The 24,126-nt window shown below is 52.4% G+C and overlaps 1 protein-coding gene across 1 annotated transcript in view; it reads left to right on the forward strand.

Annotated features, from left to right (window-relative positions):
• The first annotated feature begins 1,028 nt into the window (after positions 1 to 1,028).
• Positions 1,029 to 24,126, forward strand: part of Znf362 (zinc finger protein 362) — a 31,342-nt gene continuing 8,244 nt past the window's right edge. The window contains exons 1-6 of the mRNA XM_027399356.2: positions 1,029 to 1,279; positions 11,975 to 12,100; positions 16,392 to 16,455; positions 16,590 to 16,836; positions 20,112 to 20,439; positions 21,168 to 21,392. Of these exons, the coding sequence (XP_027255157.1) occupies positions 12,063 to 12,100; positions 16,392 to 16,455; positions 16,590 to 16,836; positions 20,112 to 20,439; positions 21,168 to 21,392 (902 nt within the window). The 5' untranslated portion in view covers positions 1,029 to 1,279; positions 11,975 to 12,062. The remainder of the gene's footprint in view (positions 1,280 to 11,974; positions 12,101 to 16,391; positions 16,456 to 16,589; positions 16,837 to 20,111; positions 20,440 to 21,167; positions 21,393 to 24,126) is intronic.

Consider the following 24,126-nt stretch of genomic DNA (forward strand, 5'->3'; position numbering starts at 1 on the left):
AGAACTGTGCTCCCAGACAACTAGCAGTGTCTCTAAATTTTTACTTCCTAGAAGACAGGATGGCTCAAGTGTCCATCCTTCCCTGATGTGCTTCCTGAGGGCAGAGGCAGCCTCGATCTTCTAGGCCTGCAGGTGGACGGCAGAGTGTGTTCAGAAAGCTAAGCCGGTTTGGAGTAAGGAATGTCCGCCTCTTCAGGTAGAAGTGAAGTTTAGAAGTTGACACAGCCGCGAGGCCGAATCAAAAGGACTTGGTGACTGATTGGCTGGGGAGGGTGAGGCGGGAGGAGGAGTCACGTAGATGGCTCTGAGGTCTGGAGCTGGGGGACAGCCGGTGCCAGCTCTGATAGACTTGAGAATTGCTGTCAGCCCCAGGCCGCCCCACCACTGAGGCTCAGGCCTAGGGTTAGGAAGCAGTGTCCTGGCCTGTGCAAACTTCTGCACCACCACCACCCCGCCCCCATGTCCTTGTTTTTCAAAAATAAATAACATTAATCTTAGTCTGGATTTTGAGCACGGCCGTTTGTCACCAGGTGTGTGTGGGGGCACTCTGGGGGCCTGCAGCAGCCTGCGGTTTCCCAGGGAGGGACACCCCCCACCACACACACCCCTGGGAGCAGCCTAGCTCGCCAGTCCCGGGTCCCCAGGCCACCGCCACCCGGGAGCGAAGTCTGGGCGGGACAATGGCTGCGGCCGCCCGGGCTCCGGGAGCCCCCGTGCTGGGGAAGGGGCTGTCCTAGGGCCGGGCGCCGGTGCCCTCCCCGCGCGGCTCGGGCGGGCGGAGGGGGGCGCGGAGTTCCTTTGTGGCTCAGCCTCCGGCGCGGCGCGGCGCGGGCAGGGGGCGCCGCGCAACTTTGCTTGGCGGCGGCGGCGCGGCGAGAGCGAGACGAGGCCCCGGGGCCGAGCGGGGGCCCCCAGAGCGCGCGGCGTCCCCGCCCCGCCGGCCCCCCCCTCGCCGTCGCCAGCGCCGGGCGCTGCCCACTCGCCAGAGCCCCGGGGCCGGGCGGGCTGCGCAGCCGAGAGGCGGGGGGCCGGACGCGGCTCGCTCGCGGGGCCCAGCGCACCGGGGCCGCGCGGCTGCACACCCGGCCTCCGCCGCCGCCGCCGCGGCGCCTGCAGAACCCAGAAGTGAACAGCAGGCGACCCGGAAGGTTTGCGCGCCGCTCCGCACCGAGCCCCAGCCGCGCGCCGCTGCCGGAGCCGGGAGCCCCCAGCCCGGCCCTGCTCGGGCCGCCGGGCTCGGGGCTGCGGCCACATCCCGGAGCTCTGCCAGCACTGCCAGGTCCGTGCGGGCCCGGGGCGCGCGGGGGAGCGGGCCCGCCCGCGGGAAAGTTGCGCCGAGTTGCGGGGCGGGGGCCGGGACGGTGCCAGCGCTGTCAGCGCGGGGCGACCGCGCTGCGAGGCCCCGGGGTCGCCGGTGCCTCGGGCCCGGCCCCGGGGCGGCTGCGGCGGCGGCGGCTGCGCGCGCGGGGTAGGCAGCGTCTCCCGCGGCGTGTCTGGGGCTAGTCTCCGAGTGTGTGCGTGTGTGTTTTCCTAAGCCGGGCTATTCAAACCTGCTGCAATTCTCCGGTAAACAATGATTCATGGGGCTTAATGCAAATAAACGGATTGCAAACGGCGCGGTTCGCGCACTTTGCAGCCGGCCCGGTGGAGCGGCCAGTGCCGGATTTCTCCGTTTTTTTGCAGATCTGCAGAATATGGCGTCCCTGTCCTGTTTTAAAAATAAGCCAGGCTGCCATTTTTGTTTTTCTTTTGTCTGAAGATTTTAATAAAACTGTCTGAGAATGTGGGAGAGGCGGCTGGAAGCAGAGGGGGCACCCGAAGGGTTGGCTTTTTTCCTTTTCTTTGGAGAGAGCCGGGAGCCTTTCGGGGAGGTGAGACACAATACAATTACACTTTAAAGGAAAAATAAGGGGGAGAGAAGCTGCCGGGTGATTTGGGGGGAGGGGGCTGGGAATTTAAAGTTAACTCTGAAAGTTTTCTTTTCTTTTTTTTTTTCTTGCCTTTTTTTAAAAAGATTTTTTTTTCTTCCCTCGAGGGCTGTGAGATGCCGCGAAAGGATATGGGGGCTCATTTCTCTGTTTCTTCCCCCAGCTAGCCGCCTTTGCAGGGTTTTTGGGAAAAGTTAACTGCCGGTTTGCTGCGTGAGTGGGGGTGGGGATTGTGTGTGTGTGTGTGTGTGTGTGTGTGTGTGTGTGTGTGTGTATGTATGTATGTATGTAGGGTTGAGGTGAATTTTGGGGAGGAGTCCTTTGAACCAGGCTCTATCAAAGTGGTATTGTAAGGAACTATACTATAACCCCAAATTTGGGGAGGTGGCTGGCACTAGGGACTTAGAGTGGGCCCAGGGTTTGGAGCTAAGATCCCTGTCGTGAGGACATGACCCTTCTCTCTCACCACCCTGTCCTCCAGCAGTGTGGATCCTTTAGGAGTTGTGTGTGTTGGGGGTGGAGGGAGGCTTGCCCCTTCATGGGTGGCCAGAGCCCCTTGGTGGACAGGAAGTTATGGTAGCCCCCTCTCGGACAAGTCTTGTTGGTTACAGTTGAAGAACCCCCTCCAGGTATGGGTGGCCTTCTTGGCTTCCAGAGCTGGCTTCTGGTGATGAATGGCCTTGGTGGTGGCTTTTTGGCTAGGTACAGGCCTGCAGCTCCTGTGGGTCCCAATACACACAGGAGTAGCTGGTTGCTTGGCCCCTGTAACATGGGCCTCTCCTCTGCTTGTGTTCTTAACCCCTTTCTGTCACCCTGCCTGCCACTTTGAAGTTTGCTGATTGGACATCAATTGAATTTCTGAAGTGTCCGTCTGGACAGGTTAGAACCTGCTGGCTCTGCTGCCAGCAGAGCCGTCCGAGGCCAGGCCTATAAAATCCGAACCTGGTCTTTTCCCCTTTTGGGAGACTTTGTCCTAGGAGGATCCTGTGCAATGCTCAGAACCTTTGTGCTTATCTACCCCCACCCCCCCATTTCCTGGAGGGAAAACACTCAAGCCTCCCTTTAGATCTGTGTCTTGGCTCCACTAGGCTATGTGAACTCTCTCCCTAAGGACAGCGTCAGGGGTACAAGGTCTGGGAATGTTAAGCTGCAGAGCCAAGTTTGCTTAGGCCACAGGGTTCTGAACCAACAAGGTTTTTAGATGGAGAAACTGAGGCCCAGAGTCACAGTTACACTCCCCAGTGGGAAGAGAACTGCGGTCGGGATCCACTGCTGGGTTCTCACTACTGTTCTCTGTTTTGGAGCTCTGACACCAGGATGCTTTGTTTCCAACAGAACCAAACAGGAATAGGACAGTGTTGACCCCCTTCGTTTTTTCCAGACCCTATCATCATAATCATTCAGGAAATTGAACTTTACAGTTTGTACAATGTCATATGTGGTTGTTGCTATGTCAGGCTCTCCCCAAAACTAAGTTGAGGTCAGATGTTTAGACAGGGACAGTTGACTCCCATTCTAAAATCTAAGAAACTGAGGCATGGAGAGGTTGGGCGGTGACAGAGGGTGGAGGGCTTTAACTCAGGCCTGCAGACTCCCTGTGTGGGCCTTTCCTAAGTGGGTGGTGCTGTGGGCAGGACCTTTCCCAACTTCTAGTTTTTGGTCTGAAATTCTTCTGTTGACCCCAGTGGCTGTGTAAAAATCCAGAGGCTTACCCCCACCCCAAAGAATGTCAGAGATGGAAAGGCCCTGGGAGGTCATCTGGACTCAGAGAGAGGAAGCCACTGGCTGAAAGTCTGGCCTTAGCTAGGACTGGAGTCCTGGTCTCCTGTCTCCTTTCTTCTGGGAAATGCTCAGAGAGATAGTGAACCACTGGGCCCCATGGAGTGATGCTAGCTGATTCAGGGGCTGGGAAATAATGGCCACACTAGATGGAGACATAGGTTGGTCCCAAGGGCTAAATGGATAGTTTGTATGTGATCCTGGGGAGTGAAGGCCAGCTGGTGGAAGGTTGGAAGCTGGTGTGTGAGTGAGCTGTGGCCTGGGTCTGAAGCTAGCATAGCTCCGGCCCTTCCCTGGGCAAGCACGTCCTTGTATCTCTCTCTGGTTGTTGCTCATTATCCTTGCTGTTTCATTTATTCATTTATCCTACTGTCTACTCAGTGGTTTATTGGTTAGTCATTTCAGTAGTCTGCCTGTGTGTCCCATCATCCATCCATCCATCCATCCATCCATCCATCCATCCATCCATCCATCAGTTCATCCAGTCCAGCCCAGGTTGAGATGATATGAGGACAGATATGAGATGCAAATGTAGTGGTTCTCTAAAGCCAGCAAGGGAGAAAAGCCAAGGCTTCAGGTGAGTCCCCAGGGATTGTCTCCACAAGAATGAAGTGTTTCAGCAACCCTTTCAGCAGTGGGCCTGGGTCCTAAGATGAAGGCCTGCTTGTGTCTCAGGGCTCTGAGGATGCTCTACTTCTGTGAGCGTCAGAGAGACTACTGTAAAGTGGGGTGCTCTGCTTGATCTCATTGATACTTGGGAAGATAATAACAGGGTCTTAGGTGTCTCCCACCCCTGGCCAGGTCTATGCTGGGCTCTCTGGACATGTGCATTGAACCATAAGGATTGCCACTTACTTTTCTATGCCCTGTCTTGACTTTGTCAACCATAGTGATGATTTTCAGAACACCAAGTGATCTGGGGACCCTGACTGGCCATTCTGTCTCTTTATTCTCCTGCTGAAAGTTCCACTGTTTCCTGAACATTTAGAAGAAAAATAAATAACTCAAACTCCTCTCTGGGCCTGCAGGGGCTTTCATGGTCCCAGCTTTGCCCACTTTTCAACCTCTGCTTCCCTGCTCTTGCCCCCCCTCCCCCGCCATGCTCACCCCCTTATCTAAGCACCTCTGGCCAGGCCAGCATCTTTGTACACCTTCCCTGGCCTGGAATGTTTTTTTCCTGAATCCTTGCCTAGCTGGTGGCACCATCGAACATCACCTCCTCAAAGGGGCCTTTGCTGACCGTTTGCTGTAAATAGCTCCCTGCTGTCACATGAGCCCCTTCTTATTTTCTTTTGTGGCTCTGGGCATCTGAAACCTCATTCGTGTGTTTATTTGTACTTCTCACTGTCTGCCCGGGAACGTGTTTAAATTCCATGCAGGCTTAAGCTCAACTCAAGCTTCCAGTGAGGTGTGGCTGGGGCTTCAGCAGAGGTGAGGAACAGCTGTGGAGCCAGGTGTGGTGGCAGCCCTGGTGTCCCGGCAGTGCCTGGGAGATGAAGTTACATTGAGGTCTGTCGTCTTCCCCTGGGAGTCTCGAGGTTGTTGTTAGGAAATAATGCGATGATTCAATTGTGGAATCTTAGAATCATAGCCTCTCCCAAACTCAGAACTGCAACGTCGGAGCAGCTTTCCCACTCAGGACCTTCGACACTTTGACCCTGACCACATCTTGGACTGTCACCTGTGTATTTAGAGTGGACACAGAGAGTGCTCGCTTTGTGCCAGAGCATGTTCTCCAAGGCTTTGCACTTATGGAAATATATAGCCCCCATTGTTATCATCCTTTTTTGCAGCCTAGGAGTATAGGCATGGAGAAGTCAGGAAATCTATCCCTGGGGTGGGGGTGGGGAGTGGGGCACTGTGGGTCTGGAAATCAGCGCTGTGGCTCCCACAGTTGTTGTGGAGAAGCCCAGCCTTACTGACCCCTGCCTGCAAGAGCCTCTGCTCTCTCGTAGAACCATCCTTCAGTACCATCCTCTTCTCCACCATGGGGCAATATTCCTGGTGCACAGGCCTATGCCTGGCGCTGAGGAAGCCAACTGTTTTAGGAGTGTGTTGGAGTTGTGGTGTCGGAGAGCTTTCTGGAACCCAAGACCTAAGGTGGACTTTAGAGACTGGGCTGGTCTGGGCAGGTGGCTGAGTAGTGTCACATTAGTTGATCAAGTATGAGGGACAAGCTGAGGGACTTGGCTCTGAGGCCTAAGGAGCCCTCAGAGTGTTGGTTCCTGCCTCACCCATATGGCCAGCAAGGATGCTCTGTTTTGAGCTTGAGCAAAGGCCTTAGGCTTTTCAAATGTGCAATGGTTCTCAGCTGGTGGGTCACAACCCTTTTGGGGAGGTCACATGTCAGCTATCCTACGTGTCGGATGTTTGCATTATAATTCATAACAATAGCAAAATTACAGTTATGAAGTAGCAATGAAAATAATTTTACGGTTGGAGGTCACCACAACATGAAGAACTGTATTAAAGGGTTGCAGCATTAGGAAGGTTGAGGACCACTGCCTTAGACGATAGTCTAGTTAGCCAGGTGCCGGGGTTCTGATGAGGGACACCTGGCTGCAGTAGGAAGACTCCCCATTACACTCAAACATACATATTCTTACATGTATAGACATCTGTTCTACCATTCCCAAGTCCTCATGAATCCTTTGCACTCCTGTGGGTAAGTGCTCACTCCTTGCCTGGATCTGCCTAAAGAAGTGGAGCCACTCAAACACAAGAAGGCTAAGTCGCCCCGAGACCCTGGGGAGGGGGCGAGCAGCCAGGCGGGGATGGGAATAGTGTGATCCAGTTTATATCAGGTCTTCCCTGGACTCTCACTCACCCACGTGGCCACCCAGCCTTCTGTTTGGGGTCCATACTTTTTGTTGGCGCCAAGCCTTGCCTAATCTGACCACAGACTGCCTACATGGGACGGGGAAGGAACTATTTCATGGAGGGGTTATGATCACATGCTGGGGTTCCCAGTTTGGGATCTGTCTTGAAGGACAGATGGATCCGTGTTAGCAGAGCAGGCCTAGTACAGGGAGAAGTCAGAAGAGCCGCAGGAAGCTCCTGCATCCCAGATCCTGGGACACGAGTGTAAGACTCCTTGTACCTTAGGAGCCACCCTGGCAGATTAGCATGTGCAGTGACGGTGTCATAGAGCCAGGCACCATCCTGAAACCTGAAGCATGCCCTCATAGCAGCCCTGTGGTAGTACTGTCACCTGTTACAAATGGCAGCTTTGAGCTCTGGGGTTTGCTACCATCCTCAGGCCCAAACCTGGGCTCTCTGGCTGTAAAATCCATCCTTTCAGCCTGTGAAGGCCTAGGCCCACCCCTTCCCAACTGTGATTGGTTGAGCCCCTTCACTTCCTAGAGAAGGACCCAGAGACCCAGAAGGGCTTGCCAGAAGTTTCTGCTTCCTCAGCCCTCACTAACTCATGAGTTTAAGTGGCTTAGTACATACTCTCTGACCCCCAAATCAGAGAGTATATCCTGAGAACCAGGAAGACAGGGTTTGGCTGGGCAGAACTATAGTGAAAGGACGGGGTAAGGACTCCTCACATGGTCCTGGCAGTATGCTTTTTGACACATTAGCATGCTGCTCAGGTTGTTTTAGGCATCTTTCTGGGAGTGTGCCACATTTCAGAATGTTCATAGCATCTTTCTTGTGAAGTTGGGACGAGTTTGAGTGGGAATTCTAAAGGGACCGAGGTGGAGGACGTGTGAGCAGCTGTCATGGTCAGCACCTGGCATCTCTGGGGGAGCTGGCAGTAGAAAGAGGTCTGTGCTCTGTGTCTGTAAGATGGTGGTGTCTCAGCCTGGAGAAGGTCCTGCACATCTCTGGGTGTCTGGAGGTGGGGGTGGAGTTGCTAAGGATAAAGGGTTGGGAGATTAGGGAGGGCACCGGGCCCAGACATCAGCCCCCTTTGCCAGGATCAGCTCTCTGCCATCACAGTGGGAACAGCCCTTCCTGGGCCTTGGGGGCTACAAAAACCTGCCCTAATTAGATCCAGCATCCTTAGCTCCACTCCTCACAGAAGTTCACAGAAGCCAGATTCTGAAGCTGGGCTGGGTGGGGTCCGAGGAGCAGCAAGGGCTTTGGGCTTTGAGGAATGGGGGAAATGGAGGAATGAGGAATGGGCAGAGGGGCTGTGGGAGGTAGACTTTGAGTATGAGATGGGTGAGTGGGTCTCAAAGATCCAGGCAGAAGGCAATCTCACCTCAGCCTCTTGTCTTGCAAGGCCTCTTGCTTGTCCTTTCTCAGCCATCCCATGGCCACACACGGATTTGCCCGCTGGAAACCTTGTCCTCCATTGCTCAGGCCCCTCCCTCCTTGCATGAACTGCCCTGGCCACCAGCCTGTGCCTTCCTTACATCCTACCTACTTCAGACCAACATGCTACCGTGGGCTCTCCTGCCTCCTGGCCCGTACAGGTTTTTTTGTTTGTTTTGAGACAGGGTCTCTCTGAGTAACAGCCCTGACTGTCCTGGAGCTCACTTTGTAGACCAGACTGGCTTGAACTCACAGAGATCCACCTGCCCCTGCCTCTTTCGCGCTAGAATTAAAGGCTTGTGCCACCACCACCTGGCTACCTATGCAGTTCCTTCTGCACTTCTGGGGAGCTAGCCTTGTTCCCCCCGTACTAGGAATGCTCCTGCATCTTGCTGCTCTTCTGGCTTAGAGAGTCCCTCCGGGCCATGTGGAGTACTAATGTGGACTGGGCCCTGCCCAACTCTAATTTGGTTGGCGCATGGTTTTGCCATGATCCTAAACTTGAAGGTAACTCTTGGCTGCTGGGGAGACCAGTGTATTTAGAGGTATGAGAAAGGAAAGGTGGAAGATACAGGGGGCCTACGAGTGTGGAGCTGGGTGGCTGATTCTTGTTAGGTAGGGAAAAGATCAGAAAAAAAAAATGGCCTTGAACCTAAGACCTGTCAGTTGGGCCATGAGGCCTGGGAACAGGGAATGTTACCGTGAAACTTCAAATAAGCTGTCTTCAGCCAGCTCATAACTTACATGGGCAACTGGATAGACAAACGTCCAGACCGTCCACCCATGGCAGTGTGGCCTGAGCTGAGGTTCGATGCCAGGGTTCTGGCTCCAGATGTCACCTTCAGATCTGTGGCACCTGCTGGCATATAAAAGCAGCTTGTTTGTGGCGGGGGCTGCAGGAGCTATAGGAGCAGAAGGTTGGTTGGAAGGGAGAGATGTGGCTGGCAGAAGGGCCTTGCAGAAGCCTTGGCTGACCAGCTGTGGGCTTAGGAATTCCCCCAAGCAATGGGGCCAATAAAGGGCTTCCAGGGGGAGAATGAGTGGCAGGCAGGCTGGCTGTCCCTTGAGACTCTTCCTGACAGCCCTTGGATGTGATGGGACTTGAGTCCCTTCCTAACTGCCTTCCCATCTAGGAGCATGGTGGTGCTGGAGCTTGCTTGCAGTGGGACCCTTAGCTTCTCTTCTGTGGAATTTGGAGAGTGTGGTGCTTTGAATAGGAGGCAAGGGTGCCTTACTTTGCCGAACAAAGTTTACAAAAGCTTCAGTTTTATTAAAAAAAAATTCCTCAGGACAGCCACATAGCCACCCCGTAGAAAAGTCATAAAAGACAGATATGAAGTACATCAACCCCCCAGCCCATTTTGCCCTGTTCCAAACTCCATATACCCCCCCCCACGTTAGCACTCATCTCCCTCTTTTCTTCCAACATCCAATCTTGGGCGTGGCTTTATCTTTTGTTGCCCTCCTGTATCATGAGTATCCTCCAACTGCCCATGGAATGTTGTCAACCATGGTTTTTAGTAGGCATGGTAGCCTGGCTCCAGATCTCATACAGTCTGGATGAGAACCCCCACATTCCCTGCTTGGCTTTGAGCAGCTTTCCCTAGTCCCTCTGTGCCCCTGGTTCCTCTTAGGCTCATGTGCATGTTGAACAAGTCACAACAGTGCCACTATGGACTGTCAGAGAGGAGTGGCACTTCAGAGCTATCTTCCTATTGCTTGTAAGTTTGGTTGTTCCAGTTTTTGCTCATAAAAACACATGGACACAAGCAGTGTTGTGCCTGGAACTTGAGGATGTTTTCTAGGAATGGATGACCGAGACAGGGCACAGTAGGCCAGGAGGTCTGGCTGTTTTTAGACCCTCGACACATGGGTAGGTGTTCCGGTTTACACCCCCACTGGTCATCCACAGGTGGCCAATCTCATCACATCCTCACCAGCTTGGGGTGATAGCATTGTCATCGTTCTTTTTGCTCCTTTGGCAGGTGAAGCTCCTTGACTTTTCATAGCTAGTGAGGCAGAACCTTTGACTGTGTTCACCAGCTGTTTACATCTTTTAGGGTCAGCACACATGCAGGCCCTCCTCATGTCAATCAGAATGAGACCAGGTAGACATGAGCCACAGGACCGAGTGTGATACAGGGGGAGGATACTTTTTTCTGTCCAGGCTGTGACATTTTTAGTTCTCTTCACTAGTCATGCATATGCACTGTCATTCATTCATTCATTCATTCATTTTGTTCATTCGCTCCTTCATTCGTTCACTCGTTCCTTCATTCGTTCGTTTGTTCAGCCGCTAGATGCTGCCAGCTTAGAAGGCCTCTGATGTGGAAAGTGCCCTGATGATGGACACCCAGGGCACTCAGGGAACAGAGCCCACAGGGGGAAACAGACCCCGAATGTTTCCAGGAAGTAGAGCCTGTGCACCAGGACCCATGGGAGGAGTTGGGAATCATTCCTCCCCTTCAAGGATGTCAGAAATGGCCCTGACATCCTTGACAGGGAGGAAGCAAGAAGGGAAGTGGACACTGTGGAGAAACGAACTGTCAGTCTGGCTGGTCAGTGTGCAGCTGGACAAGCGGTGAGACTAGAGGGTAGCAGGAGCTTCTCCCCATGTCTTCAGTAAGGAGCCATGGAAGCTTCTAGGTAGCACAGGGTGTGGAGACTGCGGTAGAGGAACCTGCGGGAGGTGGGGGTGGGGCTCTTGCAATAGCCAAAGGCCTGGACCAGAATACTGGGTGAGGGGCAGAGACCTACTTTGTGCCCGGCCCCAACCTGTAGAATCCTATTCAGGGTCAAAGTGCAGATTGTGTTGCCTCTTTCCGGAAGCCCTCCTGACATTCCCTCTCAGCTTGGTCTTAGGATGCAGCTGGGAAAGGCACTATGTGTGGTGGCCCTGGAATACCCCCATCAGCGGAGCTGACTTTCCCATGAGCCTCCTCGCTTTCCCCTCTTAGGCTCCCAAGCACTTTCTTTCTTTCTTTTTTTAATAATAAATTTATTGTTTTCATTTTAAAAGAAACTGAATGCCATGACTGAGAATTTGGAAATCAGAGAAACAAAGACAAAACCCCAAGCAGCAGAGGCTAGCACCTCCCCCTGGGCTCCCGGCCCTTGTGGGCGTGGTTCCCTGAAGTCTCCTTATAATCAGAGTCTCCACTGTAAGGGTCCTGCTCCTCCCACTTCCCCATCGCTACCCACCCATCCCCACCCCTGTTTGCTTTGTTGGAAGCCTGCTCCCGTGTGGCCATGGGGATGAGGCAGATCTCAGTTTTAATGTCTGTGGCTTTGGGGGCGGGGCCTAAATTGTTGAACTGACAACACCCACTTCCTCCATCCTGGCAGCAGTGGCCCCTAGCCCCCTTACAACCCACCGTGGGCTGTGTGTCCTCTGTGTCTCCCGGTGGTCTAAGCCTGTGCTTTCCCCGTGCGGCAGAGCCTGGCACCTAGTGTGGCCCTCCCTCAGTTATCCCTTCCTTCTGGAGGCTGCTAGACTAGCCTCAGAGGCATTCTGGAAAAAAGTGACGGAAGGATCTGCTTTGAAATCTGTACTTGGCCCCATAAGCCTCAGCCAGGCTGCTTAACCTCCTTGGACCTCAGTTTCTTCATCTGTACCATGGGTCTATTGTTGCAGTAAGTAACGGTTATAAATATCCTGTCACAGTCCCCAGCCCATTGTAGGTGGCCACCTTGGATCAGTTGCTGGCTGGCCCAGGTGAAATACCGGATACCATCCTGCCTGGGATTCTCCCTGCCACTGAGTCATAGCCACACCAGAGCTTTAGAGCTGGGCCAGGGCTGGGTGGGCATCCTACGCCCTCACTCACCCGCTGTGTGACTGGTCAAGTTGATTGACATCTTTGAGCTGTATTTCTGTTAAATGCTTGTTTCACAAAGTCATTGGGAAGATTCAGTAACTCGAATCATAATATGCTCAGCACATTGGTGTTTAAATCAACAGTAGCTGTCATTTTATTATTGTTATTGTTATTCCCATATACAAGGTGCTGTTGGGGACACAGAGGAAGTGACTGACTGGGGGTTCAGGGAAAGCTCCGTAGAAGAGGGAACACTTGAGCTGGGTCTTGAAGGATGAGTAGAAGTTCACCAAGTGGGAAAGGACCTTCTAGGTAAGGAACCTGTGATTCTAGGCTGTGGGTTTGTCAATAAGGGGTTTGTTCTCTGGGGATCAAGGCACTGTGTTCATAAAAAATCCTGAGTGCCCTCACTGCTCTCCTCTAGGGGTGTCACGGGGGAGGTATGCTTGCCCTTGTAGTGTTGGTAGCTTTGGCTTCCTGTGTCCATGGGTCCATGCATGTGGTCACAAGTCTGTGTCTGTCCCCTGTCTGGGTTTGGTGCTGCCTGCATGTTATGTTGACTGTGTTTGTCTTCCTCGGCCACCAGCTCCCCCTGAGTAGCCAGGCCCCTTTGGTCACTCTCCTCTGGGCCAGATGCAGCCCTAGCCTCACACCTCTAATTGGGAGTTCCCCTGCCCAACTCCCGGCCTCTCTAGAACCTTCTATAGCTGGTAGTCATAGGGGTCTTACAAATCACACATTCCCCTCACCTCCTGTTGCAAACATCTGGACTCTGGGCCTAAGAGCTAGGGATCAGCCTCTGCACAAGGCCCTGACTGTCCAGGCTCATCTCTGTGTGCCAGTCTTTCTGGGAGGCCGCACACGCCTCACGCCAGAGCATTGCTTACCTCAGACATTAGCTGACACCGACACTTCTACCCAAATGCCTGCCCCATCTGTTGGCTGACTCTCACTCACTCTTTGAGACTCAAGGCAGGCCTCATTTCCCCCTGAATCCTCCTTGGCTCACTCCTGCAGGGTAGGCCAGCCTCTAAGCAGCCTATCCTTTACTTGGAAGTTGGGCACATGACTTGCCCAAGGACACACATTCAGTGAAGGGGAGTCAGGATTTGAACCCGAGTCTGCTGCTCCCTGGTGGGAGGGAGGTGCTCATAGCCAGGACTGATGGGGAGGCAAGGGTAGATTGGAGAGTGTCTGGGAATGGCCTCCCAACCCATCTCAGCTGTGGCTGGTCTGAGGTGGGCGGGTAACTATGTTGCCTATGACCTGCTCAGAGGTGGGTGACTGGAGGAGAGGCTTGCACAGGAGAAAGTCAAGACCAGCACTGGCTGACTGTTGCAGAGTAGATTCTGAGAAATAGCCTGAGGGAAGGGCAGGTGGATGCTCCGGCTGCTTGGTACTTAGAGCTCCCAAATAGATAGGCCACTGGTCCTGAGCTGCTAGGGAGTGAGGGGTCCTGCTCCCTAATGCAGGGGGTGGGGAGGCAGTCGGGAGTGAGAGAGATCAAGAAGGCAAGACGCCCCAGACACCCAGGAACCCAGGTGGCCCTGAAGGAAGTGGTCTGGTGATGTGTAGAAGGCCTCATGGGTGGGAGCTCTTTCCTGTGAATCTCCATTCGCTGTTTCAGAAGACAAGATAGTTCTGACTGGCCCTGGGTTCCCTAATGCTGGTCCCTGGTTTGGTCCAGTGTTTGTGAAACAGCTCCAGAGACATGTCATTCATCCACGATTTAACTTTCTTTACCTTTTAAATAAGAAAATCAAATGACTGTTGGGGGGGATTGCAAGGGTCAGGGTCAAGTTGGGTGGCTCCTGGCTCCTGGTCTTGGCCTTTGCCCAGTGCTGAAGGCCCCAGCTGACTACCAGTGTGTCTCCTCTGCCCACCCAGCATGGACACCCAGCCCTGGCAGGCTTTGCCTCTGCCTCTACTCCAGCATACTTCCCCTGACCTTGGCATTCCCTCTGCCACATTGCCCCTTTGGTCCGGTCCTGCATGCCTCTTGTCATCTTCCCACCACTGGCATCTCAGTACCTATCTCATTGTGGCTTTCGAGGCCCTAGCGCTGGCCTCGGTGTCACGTACCATTCTAGCTCTGGGAAGGCCTTCATCCTTTTCCACACCGCTACACCCCACCCCCCTCCATCTATCTTGAATGCCTCCCATTTTTGCCTCTCTCCTGCATCACACCCACCTGCCAGCGAGTACCAGGCAATGGTGAGAGCCCAGTAGATAGCCAGGGCCAAGGTCCTTGACTGGGTCATAGCTGGAGAAGGGTAGAGAGGAGAGGGTTGTGGAGCAGACCTGGTGCCCTGGGAAAAGAGAGCTTCCCCTTGGTGTGCCTGCTTCTGCAGCTAAGGCAAGGGCTATCTCTGGCTACTCAGCGGGTTGATAAATGATAGCATATACTTTATCTCAGCAATGGGACCCTGGGCAAGCGTCAGCTCCCTAACTGGGTTGGGATCTGGGAAGGTTAGATTTGGCCTTGAGCCAGAGAAGAGGGAAAAGAAGAGGAAGGGATTGCTTCCCCAGAACTATCTGGAAGCAACCTAGTGCAGTGGGCAGAGTCGTGGGACAGAGCAGCCACCTTACTAATGAGGAGAACAGCTCAGGGGGCCGTTTCCAGGCCTGCCGCTACCTGCCCCTGCGGCCTTCTAATGGCTGATGAGTTCCTCTGTGGAATGGGACAGAAAGTCTTCCCTGCTTGCCATTCTCCTGGGCATCTGTAGAGTTCCCCAAGAGGCCACGTTATAAACTGAGTAGCTAGAAAGTGGGTGGGCTCTCCTTCCAGAGAATCCAGACTCTCAGTCTCCGTTCATTCCTTCATGCAGTTCACATATGCACCCATCCCCAAGCTACCTTAGTTTAGTGCCCCAGTCTCCCCTCCCCATTTCTAAGCTGTGTCCACTCATGAGGTCACAACCATGTCACCCTAAGGCAGGACACCCCCACAAGCCTACAGCCAGAGGCTCTCTCCTCTCCTGGAACAGTTCTGGCACCAATGCACTGGGCTTGGAGTTAGGCTGAGGCTAGTAGAGTCTCAGTGGTGTGCTCACTTGCTGTGTGATCTTGAGTCAGTCACTCTACCTCTCTGAACTTTGTCTCCTCCCTTAGTGAGAGTTCCTGCTCTCAGTGTCAATGTGCCTGGTACAAGGTAGGCACTGGTAACTTGTAGCCTCCTTTCTGGAGTCTTGCTTTGAGAGTTTTCTCCGGGCAGGGGCTAGTCCCAAAGGCCTGGTGACAGTCAGGGCACGAGGCAGGTGGAACATGGCTTTTTGTCTGTAAGAGGCTGCCATGGGGTTTGATGGACAGAGGGAAGGGCCTCCCATGCCTTGGGGACTGACAAGATGGGAGCTGTCCTGCTTACCCCACATCCCCAGCCCTCTGCTCCTCCCCAGGTGGGAGTGAGGGGTAAGGCCTTTTGCAGCAGCCGCGGGCTTCCTTGCAGAGGCCTTTGTTCCACTGAGGATAGCATTTACAAAGCAAATGGCCAGGTTAACCTTAGCACCCTGGAGGTGTTAGGCAGCCTCTGCCTTCTCTCCAAGCCCCAGTTTCTCACTTGCACTGAGAGATAAAGGCTGCCTTTTGTGTCCTGCTTATCAAGTAGAGATCACAAAAGGTGACTGATAGGAAAGTCCTTCCTAAAATCACTCAGATGGGATTGTGGGCTTGCTCCTCAGCCCTAATTCCAGTAGGGGTCTCGGCAAGCTCGTGGGAGCAGAAGAGGGTGCAGGCATTTCTTTTTGGTCTAAAGCTGCAGGGAAATGATTTCTGAAAGATTATTCAGTCAACGTAGATGGGAAGCAATGAGACACCCCACCCCTACCCCCAGCAGCCGGTCCCTGAAAGTCACTTACTCTAGAGCCACAGAAAACTCACCCCCACCCTCCCACCCGCTGAACCCCACCCTGAGGACAAAGCTAGTCAACGGCCTGGCCTTTGCATTGACCTGCCCTGACTGAAAAGGCTGTCAGTCCTCAGGCTGCCATGGAACTTGCCAGTGGTGGGGGCCGCCCATGCCTTTGTCACACTACGCTGACCCCTGGGCTCTCCAGCCTCGTGCCCTTAAGCACAGCCCTCCAACTTCCCACGTCAGACACTACACCTGTCCACCTGTCCATGCCTGAATTTTCCAGTATAATAGTGGAGTCAGAGGGAATGCTTATTCTGGCCTGTGCAAATTGTCCTACCACGTGCCCCATCCCATGTGTTCTGATGATGGTGTCTTCCCTTGGGGAGGAGGCAGGAGGACAAGGATCCTAAATGGGTAGTGGCTTCTGCTTCATGGCTATTTACAAAGGTGTTCCCAGGGTTCTCCAGGTTGTCTCTGGGTGGGGGAGGGCCCTACATTGGACCCACGGGGCTGGTTCTAAAACCTAGGGGAGGAAACTGGTCTGGCAGCATGGTGGGGGGGTACTGGGAGCACTTTGGTCTGAATGTGACCTTTGCCCCTTGAGGTCCTCCCAGTGAGACACTGAATTCCTGACTTTTCAACCTGGGAATGTGGGGCTCTGAGTCTGGAGGGAGGCCCACTTGGCTGAGAAATTTGGGTCCCAAGGGGTAAGGAGACATAGCTGATAGTGACAGCCGCTCTCTCTTCCTGCAGGATGGCCGAACCTCGATTTAATAACCCCTACTTCTGGCCCCCTCCTCCCACCATGCCCAGCCAGGTAAGACTTAGGCTCCTGCTACCTTCCGCATTGGAGCTGCTTTGCTTTGCCCGGGGTTTGGGCTGCAGCTTGCAGTGAGAGGGCCCGGGAGAGTGTCCCACTCATCCCCACTCATCCGTCCCTCCCTTCTACAGCTGGACAACCTGGTCCTGATTAACAAGATCAAAGAGCAGCTGATGGCCGAGAAGATCCGGCCGCCTCACCTGCCACCCACCTCAGCCTCATCACAGCAGCCACTGCTAGTGCCCCCCGCGCCCGCCGAGAGCAGCCAGGCCGTCATGTCGCTGCCCAAGCTGCAGCAGGTGCCTGGGCTGCACCCGCAGTCCGTGCCGCAGCCCGACGTGGCGCTGCACGCCAGGCCGGCCACCAGTACTGTCACAGGTAGGCTGAGTGGGCGGGGCTGGAGGAGGTAGGGAGTGTGGGTGTGGTGTGGGGAGGGGGGGGGGCTGGCAAGGTCTGTGGAGAATGTTGGGGTATCTGGTCCAGATGGGACTCGGTGAGAGCAGGACCTGGCCACATGAGAACAGCGTGGGCAGGACCCCGGGTTGTAGGGGAAGCTTGAGGAGGGGCTAGTGGTGCTAGCCATAGTCCCCAGGCTTCCTCTGACCTTGAACTCTGAGAATCCCTTCCAACAGCCGGATGCTCTCTAGGAAATCGAGATCCACAGAGGACTCAGAGCCCCACAAGTTTGAACAGATATAGGAGACCAGACGACTTCCATGGAGAAGAGGAAAGGCTCAAGGGAGACTAGGGTGGTGGAGCAGGAAGATGGAAGGGCCCTGACAGAGGGAACCGTGTGTAGGCCAGAGGCCAGGTTGTTTAGCTGGGGAGGACCGAGGATTAGTGGTGTGGCAGTGACTCCACTTAGCATTTGTGTGTGCTTAGTAACAGTCCTTCCTCAGAGCAGCCTGGGGCGGGCCAGTGCTGGGTTGAAGAACAGACAGTGTTTGGTACTACACCAGCATCTTCATGTAGTCCTCGGTTCAGCGGAGGAAAAAAGCAAGGCCGGAGGCACTGTGTCCCACACTCCGCAGTTTGCCCTTTCCCCGGGGGCAGGGGGAGCCACGGCTGTAGGAAGTCTAGTCTGGTCATGAGGTAGAGACCGGGTTCTGGGACCAGCACGGAAGAGGGAGAGCTTTTGGAGAAGATAGTGAGGTGGCTGTGGGGATTCTTCTGTGACAAAGAGTGAAGAGGCCTCCGTGCTGGACAGGATGTGAAGGGTGAGAGGTGCTTGGGAGATGGGTGCCCTGGGCTGTGCTCCTGGGTGAGATCAGCTGAGCATCAGCTCAGTGTTGAGGAGGTTGGGACTGGGGTGCAGGGGAAACACCCAGGGAGGGTCACCCTCTTCAGAGCCTGGGGACAAGCTTGCTCAGGAGGCCACCGAGGCCAGGTCGCCCCCTTGGTGGCTCACCTCTACCACCAGCCAAGGGCCTTTCTCCCTGTTCTCTTGGAGATGCCCCAAAATTGTGGGTCTTGTGAGGCTCCCCAGACCCCAGCTGCACTCTGCACATCTCCCACTACTATGATTTTATTAGATTTATTTTTTCACTGTAAAAGTAATATTAAAAAAGCAATATAAACATATTAAGGGAAATTCTGAAAAAGGAGGAACTAAGAAAAAAAATTACTCATAATTCCCAGAGCCTAACCAGACTCCCCCCCCTTAACCCAGAATCTTAGAGACTTTTTTAGTGCATGTTTTTTCTTTTCCATAGTTTTTGTTTGTTTTTTTTTAATATGCATGTGTTTGCTGTGTTTGTGGCAGGGCCATGTCAATGGCTTAACTTTTTTTTTTTTTCCTATTTGCCATTCTATCCCGGACATCTTTATTGCACTTTTGTTGTAAAGTAATAACATGGTCATTATTGAAAACTTAGACATTTCAGAGAACCCGAAAGGAGAAAAGAATTAGCCTTACCTCTGCTATTGTTAGCATTCTTAGGTATGTTTTCTCTGTAATTTATTTTATTTTATCCTTTAATCACAGATGTTGAAAATTGGGTGACATTACCAAGTAAAAGAGTCAAATAATTTCAAAGCAGACAGACAAAGAATGAAAATCCCCCATGACAAAAAATTCCCCTCCATTGTTAAAGAGAACTGTATTAGCTGATGGGAGCATCTATGTCTGCCTCCATGTTGACGCTCACGGTATCATGTCTGCCCGTGTAGTTAGAGTGTGCTCTTTGTGACAGATGGGCCCCATGAGCTTGCTCGGTCTAGCATTTCTCTGTGTCACTTGCATTGAAGCTCTCCTGTTTTGGTGGCTGCAGAGGTCCGATAGCTGTGCCCACAGCCCCTGTTGAGGGATAGCACTTTACAGCATCGTGTGGGAAAACAGTTTTGTGTGGAAAGCCCCTGCATGGAGATGTTTGTGCTTCTGTGTGAATGTTCCTTTATGGAGATCTCTAGAAGTAGACTCAATGGCCTGGCTAAAGGTTATGAGCATTTAAACGTTAATACCTATTGCCATGCTGTCCTCGGTGGAGGCTGAGCCAGTGTACATTCCTGCTACCAGTGTGGGGTGCAAACGATGCTCCAACCCTGTGTATTTTTTTTATGCACAGATTTTGGCTTATTTAAAATAATATAGAGATAGATCTAAGAATTGAGCCAGGTGGTAAATACTAGCATTATATTTTATCTACTAAAGTTGCTATGGTAGATGTTTGTAGCCCCTTCCTCCTCCTCTCTGTGGAGTCTCAGCTGTCCTGGAACTGGCCATTGCTATCTCAGCCTCCCAAGTGCGTGGATTACAGACAGCTATTACTCCATTCCTGCCTCAGTTTTTCTTTTTTCTTTTTTGGTTTTTTGAGACAGGGCCTCGAACTCAGAGATTCGCCTGCCTCTGCCTCCCGGGTGCTGGGATTAAAGGTCTGTGCCACCAATGCCTGCTCTGCCTTAGTTTTTCAAAGAATAACTTTTTGCCTGGGCACAGTAGTACATGTAGGAGATAGAGGCAAGAGGTTTGGGTCTTTAAGGCCAGGCCAGTCTGGGCTACATATGACCCTGTCTCAAGAAGCAAAAATAAGTAAATAAATAAAAACTGTTGTTAGAGAATTTGGGAGTTTTTCTCTTTCAAATGTCATTGTTATCGAACCAGGAAACAGTTAAACCATCACTTTTAGAGCTTGCCCAGTCCCCACACCACATTTGTGCGCATTGTGGCTGTTGATTTTCCCCGTGCATCGTACATAGCCTTTTGAAACAAAGATAACGGGAAGTTCTGAAGAGGAGGCCGACCACTGTTTACCCAGGTCTTCCCCGATTTGCATAGTTCAGTTGACTCTGAAATTTTGCTATTATAAATAACATGGAGGTGAATGTCTGCCTACCTGGGACTTTTCCTGGGGGTGGAATTATCTCTAAAGTGCGTCTTGGTTTCTGTAGTGCTGGGACTCAAACCCAGGACCTTGTGCTGGGCCAGCACTCCACCAGTGAGCTAGGCCTTCAGCCCCTAAACAGACTTCTTAATCTAATTTAACTTAGTCTTCAGCTTATCCAAAGCACTTTACACCTATGCAAGCTCTCATTTAGTTACCCCTGAGTTGTAATTTAGGGCTGGGAATAGCTCAGAAAGGCAAGAGAACCTGTCAGTCACAGAGCTGGGTGGCTTGTGCTGAGCTCATCCTGCCCCCATGTGTGTATCTTCCCAGGTCTGGGGCTTTCCTCTCGGACACCTGCTGTGAGTACATCTGAGTCAACCCCAGGCACTGGCACAGGCACCAGTACCCCATCCACACCCACCACCACCAGCCAGAGCCGCCTCATCGCCTCATCCCCCACCCTCATCTCAGGGATCACCAGCCCCCCCCTCCTGGACTCCATCAAGACAATCCAGGGCCATGGCCTCCTCGGCCCCCCCAAGTCTGAACGCGGCCGCAAAAAGATCAAGGCAGAGAACCCAGGGGGTCCCCCTGTCCTTGTTGTCCCTTACCCCATCCTGGCCTCTGGTGAGACCGCAAAGGAGGGCAAGACGTACAGGTGAGGGTCTCTTCACATGGGATCTGGGTGGGGTTGTGGTGGAGATGTGTGCCTAGAGATAAGTGGGGCCCCAGGGGATGCAGGCGGGGTCGGGGAGCTAAGATCGAAAGAGCGGGGTAGGGTCCCATCAGAATACCTGGCCATCAGGGAAGGAAGGTGAGGAATTGAGTTTAGCCCCATCAGAGGTGGTCCAGGGTGGGTAGCACCCTGGAGTGCTAAGAGTCCAGTCCTCCCTGTCACATGAAAGTTGTCGGGACCATGTCAAAACATCTGATGGGCTTGCACAATATGCTACTGCCAGGCCTGGGTATCCAGACGTTCTGAGGTAGTTGGGTGGAGGTAGGGAGGTAGGGAGGCACCTGTACTTGTCAAAAGGTTCCAGAAGATTCTAACACACAGCCAGGTCAGAATGACTTAGTCTGAGAGACCCTCCTCGCCCAGGGCGTCAGGTGTGGCTGTGGGAAAAGCCTTTCTTGGCTTCCCTGTGGTTGTATGTAGCTGTGTTCCCCAGACAGCTACAGATGTTCCCAGATGTCAGAGCTCCCTCCAGACTAGAAGGTGCCCGCTCTGGAACTTGCCTCTGTCTCTCCCAAGTGGGGCCCTGTCCCCTGGACTCCACAGTAGAATCTGCCCCATGCACAGGGTCTCTTTGCGAGAGGAGGTCTCCCTGGAGACCGACTGCAGTGGGCGGGGATCTTCCCAGGCGTGAAGCTGCCTCTTGCCTGCAGGTGTAAGGTATGCCCGCTCACCTTTTTCACCAAGTCTGAGATGCAGATCCACTCCAAGTCGCACACAGAGGCCAAGCCCCACAAGTGCCCACACTGCTCCAAGTCCTTTGCCAACGCGTCCTACCTGGCCCAGCACCTGCGCATTCACCTGGGTGTCAAGCCCTACCACTGCTCCTACTGTGACAAGTCCTTCCGACAGCTCTCCCACCTCCAGCAGCACACCAGGTAGGTGCCCCCTCCATCCTTTGCTGTGGCTCCTCGAGCTGGGGGAAGGGCAGGGACTTTCGGGTGTCTGTTGCCTCCAGGGTCAAGCCTAGATTGCTCTGAACCTTTCAGTCCATGCTGGATGAAGCCTTTCAACGTCACTGAGTTCTGTTCTCACCACTGCACAGCCCTTCCCTTCTCCAGCTCTTTGCACTTAAGTGTCCTTCACTTGAGACACCCCAGCCACCTCCTCTGCCTCCCTGGGTTCTACTTTCTCCATTGTAGCTGGTTCGGGTGTGGCTTCTGTGAGCCCATAGGCCCTGAGCATCCAAGGACCGTTTGTCTCAATCAAATCAGGAGTGGGCTGTCTCATACTTGCCTCTGTGTTTTTGTACTTCCCTCAGTATTTCAGGAGCTGTGGAAAGCAAGGGCTTGGTGTCCTGCATTTCTGTGTCCCCCGTGGGTGGCAACACATCTGAGTGTTTAGGCATTTGTTTAGTATTTGTGGAATAGATAGACTTAGTTTGAACAGAGAATGTGATTCATCCACTTAACAGACATTTACTGAGCCCCTATGCTGTCTGTGTCAGACAGAATTCTAGGAACAAACCAGATAAAAATCTCTGCCTGGTGGTGCATGTCGTCCAAGGAGAGTTAAGGATATAAAAGTGTGTGCGAGGGAGAGTAGAGACTAGATACAATGACCAGAGGACTTGTTTAAAGAAACAAAGGTTCAGAAGATTGTAGTCGTTAGTGTCTTCCATGTGTTCTGACCAGAAGTACAGCTTGCTATGTGACTGTGGTGTCTGAAAGTGAGGTCAGTGTGTATTAGTGTTGACTGGATCAAAGTCAGTGAAAGGATGTCTTGATTGTGGAATCTGTAACTACTGACAGCTGAGGTTTTTCCTTCCCTGCAAAGAACTAAAGCTATATAGGAAACTGTTTTATTCCTAGTGTTCTTGAAAAGTTGTCCAGTGGTGTTGTGAATCAAGCCTATGGCCTCGAGTGTGCTAGACAAGAGTCTACCACTGAGTCATATTATCCCTGGCCCTGGTGAAATTGTGTTGGGATTTTTCTTTTCTTTTCTTTTCAGCAAGTTAACTACCACGGAAGTACATTCCATCCTTTTAAAATTTCCCTTTTTTTGTTTTTTCTTTTGAAACAAGGACTTGTGCTATACTCAGGCCAACACTGAACTTGCTATCTTCCTACCTCTGCCTCCCTCGTAGCTAGGTGATGTTGTTGTTGGTTGTTTACCTGTCATGGTGACCTTTGCGCTCTTTATCCCAGGGTGCAATGCCTTGTGTGTTTCTCTCTTATGTGGGCATAATATGTAGGTTTAATAGGAAGAATGAATGGCCCAGGGCAGGCTGTCAGCTTGATTTCCCATTTCTGTGTCTCCTCAGGCACAGTTTGGACTGTGTAAGTGTGTGTCAGTAATTTTCTGATTTTGTCACGCCTTGATTTTTAAAAATATCGGCTGGTCTGGTGTGCATAGGTGTATGAGACCTGGTATTGATGAATAAGCAAAGACCTGCTAGTAGCATAGGCTGTGGAATGATAGCATATGATACAAAATGCTTCCAGCAGACTCTGCCAAGCCCCTGGGCCAGAATTTTAATCACTGTGTGTATGTGAGCTTTTCCTTATATTATTAGGCATCAGTGTACTAAGAACTAACTGATTTCACCCGTCAGATGGTGTGATGGCAGGGATAGTTCCCTTTTGGAGTCAAGGCTCCTGGATTATTTTCTTGTTTTGTTTTCTTTGTTGTTATAAAGGGGTGATAGTGCACAAGTAGCAGAGGCTGAGGATCGTGAGTTCAAGTCCAGCCTCAGTTACATAGGAAGTTCAAGGCCAGTCTGGGCTACGTGAGATCCAGTCTCAAAGGCAGAACAGCAATCAACAAATGTAAAAAAACAAACAAAAAAAGACTTTAGCACTGCAAGCTATGGAACAGGTCCAGCCTTTTGCCAAGGCAGCCTCATTCTCACGAGGTACTCTCCTATCAGGCTTGTCATGCCTAATTAAATGAGATTTGTCTTTAAATGTGACATTGCTGGCATGGTCACGGCTACAAATTTGATTTAGACAATTATATTCTGTTAGGAAGGAGAGCGGATTCCTTTTGAGCCTGCTTATAGAACTAATGATGGTGAAAAGGAGGGGTCTCCCTCAAGCAGAGAGGGAGCTCACTAAAGCACCGCAATCTTCTGTGTGGGTTTGTAGACGAGGTCAGTCATATGTGCTGTTCTTGAGAGAGGTATGATTTTAAGTTTCCCTTGGTAACTAGTATATAGGGATGTGACATTTCTGTAGCCTTTCTCCCCCATGGATCTGAAGGGTTAAATGAAGCAGGTCATCTATTTGGAGACTGTTTTATTCTATTTTTGTTAAATATAGCTTCCTAAATGAAGGGTTGGAGACAGACCAAGTGGAGGGTGGTTCTCATGGTCCCTTTAAAATATGAAATATTAAACACAATGAAATTAGTATCGTTCACCTTGGTGATACTTCCTTGTCCTCTTATGCCATGTCTGTCAGTCCACCACATGTCTGTCAGTTCACTGGGCTATGCTGTCTTTATCTAGATCAAAGACTCAGGCAGTGTCTGGTCTCGGGCTGGTATTGCATTGGAAGCCCAGGCTCTGAAGCACAAGGAACTGAGGTCTATTCCAGACCGCTCTCAGGCTCCATTCTCTTATGGTTCTTCTGGAAGATTCCAGAAGTTTCTGACCTGTTGCTCAGAGCAGAA

Source organism: Cricetulus griseus, chromosome 2 (assembly GCF_003668045.3).
Source record: "Cricetulus griseus strain 17A/GY chromosome 2, alternate assembly CriGri-PICRH-1.0, whole genome shotgun sequence".
Taxonomy (NCBI): Eukaryota; Metazoa; Chordata; class Mammalia; order Rodentia; family Cricetidae; genus Cricetulus; species Cricetulus griseus.